At 41.3% G+C, this 10,391-nt stretch overlaps 1 protein-coding gene across 2 annotated transcripts in view; it reads left to right on the top strand.

The window, feature by feature from the left end:
• Window positions 1–10,391, top strand: part of LOC124036302 (glycerol-3-phosphate acyltransferase 4) — a 34,759-nt gene continuing 24,368 nt past the window's right edge. The window contains exons 1-4 of one of the 2 annotated variants that reach the window (XM_046350710.1): window positions 1–95; window positions 1,419–2,035; window positions 8,878–8,947; window positions 9,050–9,350. In XM_046350710.1, the coding sequence (XP_046206666.1) occupies window positions 1,862–2,035; window positions 8,878–8,947; window positions 9,050–9,350 (545 nt within the window). In that variant the 5' untranslated portion in view covers window positions 1–95; window positions 1,419–1,861. Of the gene's footprint in view, window positions 96–771; window positions 929–1,418; window positions 2,036–8,877; window positions 8,948–9,049; window positions 9,351–10,391 lie in introns of those variants that run through there. The other variant, XM_046350711.1, reaches the window with a different exon arrangement.

Raw genomic sequence — 10,391 nt, 5'->3', positions numbered from 1 at the left:
ATTCTCGCAGGAACGTCTGATGCGCACCATCATCGTTCCATCACCTTACGTCTATGCCGCTGTCCGTTGGCCACGGATGGAGACAACAATGTTAGGTGAGTACATTAATGTAGCTATCTACCCACGTTTCAGGAAATTGTATCTCATCTTCCATGATAGAAAGCTAACGTAGCACAAAAAAATCGACTGCTTGATATTGTTTGTGAATAGATGGTGTATAGCGTCAATGGTTACCACAGCCACAAAGTGATCGTCTAAACCCCGCCTATTTCTACAATTGTCTTAATGTGATTTTTAACCTACAATTGTCTTCATGTGATTTTTAACCTAACCATAACCACACTGCTAACCTTATGCCTAATCTTAAATTAAGACACATAAGCAAAGTTTTGTTTAATGAATGTGTACCATATAGCTAGCCAATATGCACTTTGTGGCTGTGGTAAATAGTGACAGAGTACAGCAGGTTAGAACTAAAAGCATTTTTAGCTAACCATAACCCCTTTCTTAACCTATTTATCATAAACTGCTATGTTACTTCTAAACTAATGTGTCATTTCTAAAGTGCTAAGAAAAAGTCACTTCTGGTCGTGGCTGAATTCCACCTAGTCAGAGTACTCAATACTAGCCTAGCTAGCCATGCCGACTCAACTCTATGATTTAAGAATAGCCCGCAATTAATGTGTAAATGCAGGCTATTTGGCTGCTGAAATCCAGCCCGCCCACATCCGCAGCAGCTCAAGTCCGTCGTAATTTGTGGAGTTGCTCAACTCATTGTAATTCGTGGAGTTTAGTTTAATTGGCTAGCCTAAAAGTGTGATACGGATTGAATGCATAAATCTTGACACATTATTAGCTAGAATCCGTGTAATTTCCCCCTTCCTGGTCTGCTGGAGTTGGTGTTAAATGATTGCAACAGTCAGAAAATGTACGTACATAATTTTCTCGATTCTCATACTGTGCAATAGCAAACCCCTCACCAAAATGTTATCAGCCAGCCAGCTACCGTTACGTAGCTAATTTGCCGGTTTCCAATGGGAATAACATGTTTAGTGGAAATAGTAGCGTATTTAAAAATAGTTTTATATAGTGGCGTTAGTACTTGCAACTAGCTACAAAGAACTAACGTTAGCTAACTAATGTTACGAAGAACAGACTTGGCTGGCCTGACCATCCTAACATTTGAGTCATCATAATCTGAAGGAGAGAGACGCCACGCCAGCATCATGGTCGTGTCCATCATGCGCAGTTAATTTTATTTTACATTATTTGTGTAAAGCTTCATATTGGTTGATTATGATACTTCCCAAGTAGGGGACACATTTCTACATCGAGTTAGCAAATCAGAAATCTCCGACCTTCCTAGTATCGACCAGCACTTAGGCCTGACCTTGTGTTTTTGTTTACATCTCTTTCAGGAACATGTGATACTCAACTAAACAGTTGCAACTTTTGGATTCTTTCAATGCACAATATTCTCAAACCCTTTCCGGCTCCATAAAAAAATGTTTGGTAGTAGTGGAGTTAAGTTAAACCCAAATTCATTGTAGACCAATGCCCCGCAATAAGTTTAAATGATAAGAAGCTACAGAAAACAACTTAACTGATAGACTGGATGGCCCAGTTGCTATAACATATCTATAAAGCTGGGAGACAGCAGCAAGATGCTGTCCTCTACAGACATTGATTCACTGACCAGTGTGAGGAGGAGTCTGGTCCCTCAGATGTCTTAATGAAGGCACTGCTCTGACTGAGACTTAGTCCTAAAAGGTGGACAAGTGCGACACTGTCTCCTCCTGCTTTTGGGTAGACTTTATATTCTGTGTAGTAGGATCTCCCCATTGCCCCCTAAAGCCTCAAGATGGGCCCATTCTTAGACTTCAACCCTTTTGATAACCTGCTGTGCATTCTCTTGGGCATCTCCTTCACTGTGTGGTTCACCCTACTGCTCGTCTTCATCATCGTGCCTGCCATCTTTGGAGTGTCCTTTGGCATTCGCCGGCTCTACATGAAAACCTTACTGAAGATCTTTGAGGTGAGTGGGAACCACTTCACTGTTTGCTGGGGTTCACAGATGTTATCAGTTTGTGGTCAGATAGGACATCACATCAGACATTTGCATATGCATAATTCATTTGAATGATCGAGAATAGATGGTAGGCATATGTCACACAACATTTATGGCTGACATAGACTTGAATGGAGTGCATGAATTATACAAATCAAAATCAAATCTAATTTATTTGTCACATATACATGGTTAGCATGTCTGTGATTTTATTTATACTCACTGTGTGCAGTGATGTGGTACTTCCTTGTTTGACAGTGCACCTGACCCAAACTGGGATTTAGCAATGGGAATTTAGTTTAGTGTAGGTCATGTGCACTTCCCCAACTTCAATCCCTCCCTTTCGACATCAACTCTCTATTGCGTGAGTTCAGTTCAGGTCCATATTTACAATGTGCTTCACATGAAGTCACGACAAGCACCTTTGTTGTCACAGAGATGCCGAAGCAGGACATGTAATATAATATGGGTATAATGAGTGTGTAATAGCAATAGCACACAAGCATTAAGTTAGCACCACTCTAATCAATGACTCAACAATATAATGGGTCACTGCCAAGAGTCAATAAAAACTTTGCTGGTTGGCCACTATAAGTCAATTGTTAGTGGCGCTCTTCACAACTCTGGCTTCACAGTGACCTTTTATCACTAGTACCCAGACAGCCGTGCATTCAGTGGTTGGTGGGTGGAGATTACATGATGGCCAGGGGCCCTGCCTCCTCCTCATTATGTACAGTGCCTTGCGAAAGTATTCGGCCCCCTTGAACTTTGCGACCTTTTGCCACATTTCAGGCTTCAAACATAAAGATATAAAACTGTATTTTTTTGTGAAGAATCAACAACAAGTGGGACACAATCATGAAGTGGAACGACATTTATTGGATATTTCAAACTTTTTTAACAAAACAAAAACTGAAAAATTGGGCGTGCAAAATTATTCAGCCCCTTTACTTTCAGTGCAGTAAACTCTCTCCAGAAGTTCAGTGAGGATCTCTGAATGATCCAATGTTGACCTAAAGGACTAATGATGATAAATACAATCCACCTGTGTGTAATCAAGTCTCCGTATAAATGCACCTGCACTGTGATGGTCTCAGAGGTCCGTTAAAAGCGCAGAGAGCATCATGAAGAACAAGGAACACACCAGGCAGGTCTGTGATAATGTTGTGAAGAAGTTTAAAGCCGGATTTGGATACAATAATATTTCCCAAGCTTTAAACATCCCAAGGAGCACTGTGCAAGCGATAATATTGAAACGGAAGGAGTATCAGACCACTGCAAATCTACCAAGACCTGGCCGTCCCTCTAAACTTTCAGCTCATACAAGGAGAAGACTGATCAGATATGCAGCCAAGAGGCCCATGATCACTCTGGATGAACTGCAGAGATCTACAGCTGAGGTGGGAGACTCTGTCCATAGGACAACAATCAGTCGTATATTGCACAAATCTGGCCTTTATGGAAGAGTGGCAAGAAGAAAGCCAAAGATATCCATAAAAAGTGTAGTTTAAAGTTTGCCACAAGCCACCTGGGAGACACACCAAACATGTGAAAGAAGGTGCTCTGGTCAGATGAAACCAAAATTGAACTTTTTGGCAACAATGCAAAACGTTATGTTTGGCGTAAAAGCAACACAGCTCATCACCCTGAACACACCATCCCCACTGTCAAACATGGTGGTGGCAGCATCATGGTTTGGGCCTGTTTTTCTTCAGCAGGGACAGGGAAGATGGTTAAAATTGATTGGACCATTCTGGAAGAAAACCTGATGGAGTCTGCAAAAGACCTGAGACTGGGATGGAGATTTGTCTTCAAACAAGACAATGATCCAAAACATAAAGCAAAATCTACAATGGAATGGTTCAAAAATAAACATATCCAGGTGTTAGAATGGCCAAGTCAAAGTCCAGACCTGAATCCAATCGAGAATCTGTGGAAAGAACTGAAAACTGCTGTTCATAAATGCTCTCCATCCAACCTCACTCAGCCCGAGCTGTTTTGCAAGGAGGAATGGGAAAGAATTTCAGTCTCTCGATGTGCAAAACTGATAGAGACATACCCCAAGCGACTTACAGCTGAAATCGCAGCAAAAGGTGGCGCTACAAAGTATTAACTTAAGGGGGCTGAATAATTTTGCACGCCCAATTTTTCAGTTTTTGATTTGTTTAAAAAGTTTGAAATATCCAATAAATGTCGTTCCACTTCATGATTGTGTCCCACTTGTTGTTGATTCTTCACAAAAAAAAAAGTTTTATATTGTTATGTTTGAAGCCTGAAATGTGGCAAAAGGTCGCAAAGTTCAAGGGGGCTGAATACTTTCGCAAGGCACTGTAACTATGGAGAGACCAGAGAGAACGGTACAGACCTGGGTACTAAAAGTCTTTATCTGGCTACATGTTTATGGTATGAACATGACTTTGTGGGATATGTGCTTCTGACCCTACATTATCAACATTCACTTTCTTTTTTGGCCTGCTGATGGGATCAAGTGTCTCTCAATATGATTAATCAAAGGTTTCAATGGTTGTTGGGAGTTAGCCTAGCTGTCTGTTCACCTCTCACTCGTGAGATGAAACCAGAGAAGGTTATCTCCCTCTGTCATCTTCTGCTTTATGTGCTGACAGTAAGCCTGTGAGCAGTTTCCAGTCAACCCCTTTGAGAGAAAGTTCTAGCGGCAGAAATAATTGGGCTGGAGGGAGATGGCTGGCAATAAGAGAGGTTTCTCAGCTCGCCGTAGCGCCAAACCTAGTCTACCAGTATTTTTATGAGAGAAATAAGCTTACAGGCTGACCACACCGCTCATGTTGCAAAATAAATGTAGGAATCTATGTTATTCAATTATTGCACCCACACTGCTTTTGCACGCGTCAACGAGCGTCTGCCTTGCCAAGGGCTAAAATAGATGTCATTCCTATTTCTGATGCAGATCGCGCTGCAAGTCCTGCCTCTCCCATCTCCTCATTGGTTTATAGAAGCTGGTACCCACGTGCAGTCTCCTCATTGTTTAAACCCACGTGGGTGATTGAAAGACTAACTGTGCTGCCGGTCGGTGTAGTAATACTATGAAAGTTTAGATGCCAATCACCATATAAATTCAAAGATGAAATAGCCTGCAAGGAGGAGAGATGACTAGAAACGATTCGGGTGTCCATTTTATGTGTGGATTAATTGTCGGAGTAGAGGACCTTGTGCATTTCAGGTCAAATAAAAACTCAATGTTTATATCCCAGGACAAATTACCTAGCAACAGCAAGCTAGCTAAATAGGACAAATTAGCTTGCAATTGCAAGCTAACTAGCTAAATTGCCATAAATGTATAATGCTTTTTGACAAGTCCAATTGCATCAACTGCAGTGTTAGAGAATGGGAAGGAGAGAATGAACAAGGAGGACCCTGTAACTTCTACTCAATCTAGGCTATGAAGTGAGTGTAGAGGTATCACACACCAGCTCTTTTTTTGGTTAGTATTATATAATCCTGTGCTACCACACCCCTTTGTCCTAAGCCATGTCCTGGCCTTGATTTGCCCTGTTCCAGTTCAGACTCAACAAGATTGCTATGTTCGTCATCTACTAGCCTAAACCAAAGCAAACACATTTGTGTCCCTATAAGCTGCACTTTAGTCTTATGATTCACATGTAATGGTATTGTCATGTCAGTAAGGATTTTGTTGAGGCCAACCAACTGTAAAATCTCCCCTCGGTGAGCAGTGTTATCATTTCAAAAGGTGGGATGGTCAATTTCAGTTTATAAAGAGAACTGTCCTTCGTCCTGTAGTGTTGTTGACATTGGCCTGGCACTGCTAAGTAGCAAAGATGCTTTGCCTCTTACTATGTTGTTGTGCTCCTGTCCACAAGTGGTCAGTCTTGTAAATGTCCAGTTTACCTATCCTGTCAGAGTAATGTTGTGAAGTTGATCAGGTGAACCTTAACTGCTGTCAAGGCCTGTTGCCTAGTAAAGCCTTTTAGAATGTGAACACAGTCTATACACTTTTCTTTTTTTTTTGCTAGGTGCCCTGCTCTACTTCCATTAGCCATTTGGCTCAAATAACTGTATTGGAGTGTAATGTATGTGTAAGATAGATGCTTGAGCAGATTGGAATGTTCTGGCAGCAGAATTCTGCTCCTCTCCGCCCTGTCTGTGAACATCAGGATCCTATAAAGATGTGATGTGTTGTGTGAACTTGCACCCAGCTCAGTGCCTGAGGTTGAAGTAAAAGTTTGAGAACAGTGGATCCCCTCCCTCTTCCTCCTCTCCTCCCTGCTCTGCCTGTTGTTGTTGTTGTTGTTGTTGCTAAGGTATGTGCAACACTGTCTATTTCCAGCCTCATACTTTAGTGTTTGTCTAGGTGTGCAGACACAGTATGGACATCTGCACTTCATTCAGCTTAGGTGAGCATGGTCTTTTAGGCCTACATAAAACGGACAATTACTAAAAAAATAGAGAGAACCAATCATTCTAATGATTTCCATGGGGACAGACTCCTCTCATAATCGCTAGCTGCCCTGGAATAGTAATATCAAACTAATAGCAAAATAACATATCAACCTAGTAGAATTAACTGCTTTATGTTATACTGTGTTTGTCTTGTGCAATATCGGCCTATTGGAAATGGCACTTGTTGATAACATGTCCGCAATTTACTGCACATCTTTATAAACTCAAGTGTTGTAGATAAAATATAATAGGCCTACATTGATATGTCCATCTGGAATTGTATTATCTAACCTGTCAAACTGCCCCATAATTCCCGTAATAAAGCATGAAGCTGTTTTGGTCATTTTATGTGAAATAAAGTAAAAATGGAAAGTCTATTATTTAGAATTTGATTATTGTCTGAAGGAGGTTGAGGCAGAATGTTTCTCTAGGAACTAACGGGCTAACACCTGCAGGATCTTTTCTGGATCAAAAGGGGGTTTAGGTGGGCGTGGCAGGGGGTGTGGAAATTGGCGCTGTGTAAAAAAAAAAATTCTTCATTTTTGGCGGTGTCGAGAATTGTGTTCATTTCCTGTTTTACAAAACATTTCTCCATGGAGCTGAGACATTTTAGCAATTTCTAAGGTAATTTCCTGCAATTGTACATGTTCTGTCATGGAGCTCAGAGAATGTTGCCGTTTTAAAGCTTATTTCCTGAAATTCAAGTCATTTTTGCTTTGGCTAATGCTGTTCTTTTGCTCAAACATAACAAAATCAATACTGCTGAATTCAATGTTTTTGGAATTAAGTTCTCCGTGACTTTCTAGCTTGTATTTTTTCCAGTATTATACAGATTTTCTACTTTTGTATAATAATAGTGAAGACGTCAAAACTATGAAATAACACACGGAATCACGTAGTAAGCAAAAAAGTATTAAACAAATCGAAATATTTGAGATTCTTTAAAGTGGCCACCCATTGCCTTGATGGCAGCTTTGCGCACTCTTCACATTCTCTCAACCAGCTTCATGAGGTAGTCACCTGGAATGCATTTCAATTAACAGGTGTGCCTTGTTAATTTGGAATTTCTTTCCTTAATGCATTTGTGCCAATCAGTTGTTTTGTGACAAAATAGGGTTGGAATACAGAAGAGAGCCCTATTTGGTAAAAGACCAAGTCCATATTATGGCAAGAACAGCTCAAATAAGCAAAGAGAAACAACTGTCCATTACTTTAAGACATGAAGGTCAGTCAATCCGGACAATGTGAAGAACTTTGAATGTTTCTTCAAGTGCAGTTGCAAAAACCATCAAGTGCTGTGATGAAACTGGCTCTCATGAGGACCGCCACAGGACAGGAAGACCAAGAGTTACCGCTGCTGCAGAGGATAAGTTCATTAGTTACCAGCCTCAAATTGCAGCACAAATAAATGCTTCAGAGTTCAAGTAACAGACCCATCTCAACATCAACTGTTCAGAGGAGATTGTGTGAATCGGGCCTTCATGGTTAAATTGCTGCAAAGAAACCACTACTACTAAAGGACACCAATAATAATAAGAGATTTGCTTGGGCCAAGAAACACGAACAATGGACCTTGGGCCTGACGTTTCCAAATTTGAGATTATTGGTTCCAACAGCTGTGTCTTTGTGAGATGCAGAGTTTGTGAACGGATGATCTCTGCATGTGTGGTTCCCACCGTGAAGCATGGCGGAGGTGTGATTGTATGGGGGTGCTTTGCTGGTGACACTGCCTGTGATTTTTATTTAGAATTCAAGGCACACTTAACAAGCATGACTACCACCGCATTCTGCAGTGATATGCCATCCCATCTGGTTTGTGCTCAGTCCCACTATCATTTATTTTTCAACAAGACAATGACCCAACACACCACAGGCTGTGTAAGGGCTATTTGACCAAGGAGAGTGCTCCAGCAGTTGACTTGGCCTCCACAATAACCTGACCTCAACCCAATTGAGAGGGCTTGGGATGAGTTAGACTGCATAATGAAGGAAGAGCAGCCAACAAGTGCTCAGCATTTGTGGGAACTCCCTCAAGACTGTTGGAAAAGCATTCCAGGTGAAGCTGGTTGAGAGAATGTGAGCAGTTTGCAAAGCTGTCAAGGCAAAAGATGACTACTTTGAATAATCTCAAATATTTTGATTTGTTCAACACTTTTTGGGTTACTGCATGATTCCATATGTGTTATTTCACAGTTTTGATGTCTTCACTATTATTCTACAATGTAGAAAATAGTAAAATAAAGAAAAACCCTTCAATGAGTATGTGTCCAAACTTTTGACTGGTAGTGTATATATTTTTAACTACAGTTTGGACTTAAGCAACCCAAAATGACAGAAAAATCCCTGACCTGTCTACTTTACTTTTCTTGTAGTGGGCCACGCATAGGATTGAAAGAGGAGCCAAGGATAACAACCATCTCTTGTACATGCCCTACTCGAATGGTGAGTGATAGGCTGTGCATTTTGAGTGTGTTCTGTGTTGTTGATGAGTTTGTCTGGTGTATAGGCGTTAACCATTTCCCATGTCTCCCTGGGGCATTGCAGCCATCATTGCCAAAGAGCCCACCTCCCTGGAGGAGGAGATTAATGAGATCCGGCGCCGTGGCAGTAACCGGGACCTGGACTCCGCTTCTGAGTTTGAGATGTCAGACATCTTCTACTTCTGCCGGCGAGGAGTGGAGAGCATCATGGACGACGAGGTGACCAAGAGGTTTTCTGCTGAGGAGCTGGAGTCATGGAACCTGCTGACCCGTAGCAATTATAACTTCCAGCACATCAGCCTGAGGCTGACGGTCCTGTGGGGGCTGGGGGTGGTGATCCGCTACGGCTTCCTGCTGCCTCTCAGGTAAGACAAGGTCCAGGTTAGCTCAAGGGATCAGATGGGGCGCTGGTTGGTTCAGTAATAGTACTCTCTGTTTTCTGACATGTGGAAACAAAGGTGTTTGACAGGCTAACGTAAATCACTTCTCTATGTTTCTTCCTGAGAAGATAAAACAAACAAACATTTGGCCATAGGCAGTGCTCTAACTAATAAAAGTAAGGAACACAACATAGAACTTTAGAAACCAGAATTTTTATTTTTATCGATTGAGCTATACAGTAACCTATTGTATGGTGTTCACCCATGAAATGAATAATTCTTTCAAGGTTTATAAAAATGTCCATTCAATAGGTATTTGCTTCCGAAAAACAATCGTCCAAACCCCACGTCTCTACCATACAGTACGTTCCGAAAGTATTCAGACAGCTTGACTTTTTCCAAATTTTCTTACCTTATTCTAAAATGTATTGAATCGTCTTTTCCCTCTCATTAATCTACACACAATAACCCATAAAAAGCAAAAACAAATTTTTCAAAATTGTAGCAATGTATGAAAAATAAACTTATTTACTTAAGTATTCAGACCCTTTGCTATTAGACTTGACAGTTTGCTCAGGTGCATCCTGTTTCCATTGATCATCCTTAAGATGTTTCTACAACTTGATTTGGAGTCCACCTATGGTAAATTCAATTGATTGGACATGATTTGGAAAGGCACACACCTGTCAATATAAAGTCCCACAGTTGACAGTGCATGTCAAAGCAAAAGCCAAACCATGAGGTAGAAGAAATTATCCATAGAGCTCAAAGACAGGATTATGTTGAGAAACAGATCTGGGGAAGGGTACCAAAAACTTCCTGCAGCGTTGAATGTCCCCAAGAACACAGTGGCCTCCATAATTCTTGAATGGAAGAAGTCTTGGTGGTTCCAAACTCTTCCTAGAGCAGGCTGCCCATCCAAACTGAGCAATCGGGGGTCAGGGAGGTGACCAAGAACCTGATGGTCACTCTGACAAAGCTCCAGAGTTCCTCTGTGGAGATGGTTGTCCTTCTGGAAGGTTCTCC

Source organism: Oncorhynchus gorbuscha, linkage group LG05 (assembly GCF_021184085.1).
Source record: "Oncorhynchus gorbuscha isolate QuinsamMale2020 ecotype Even-year linkage group LG05, OgorEven_v1.0, whole genome shotgun sequence".
In the NCBI taxonomy this organism is placed as follows: Eukaryota; Metazoa; Chordata; class Actinopteri; order Salmoniformes; family Salmonidae; genus Oncorhynchus; species Oncorhynchus gorbuscha.
This window is presented reverse-complemented; position numbering and strand designations above follow the sequence as displayed.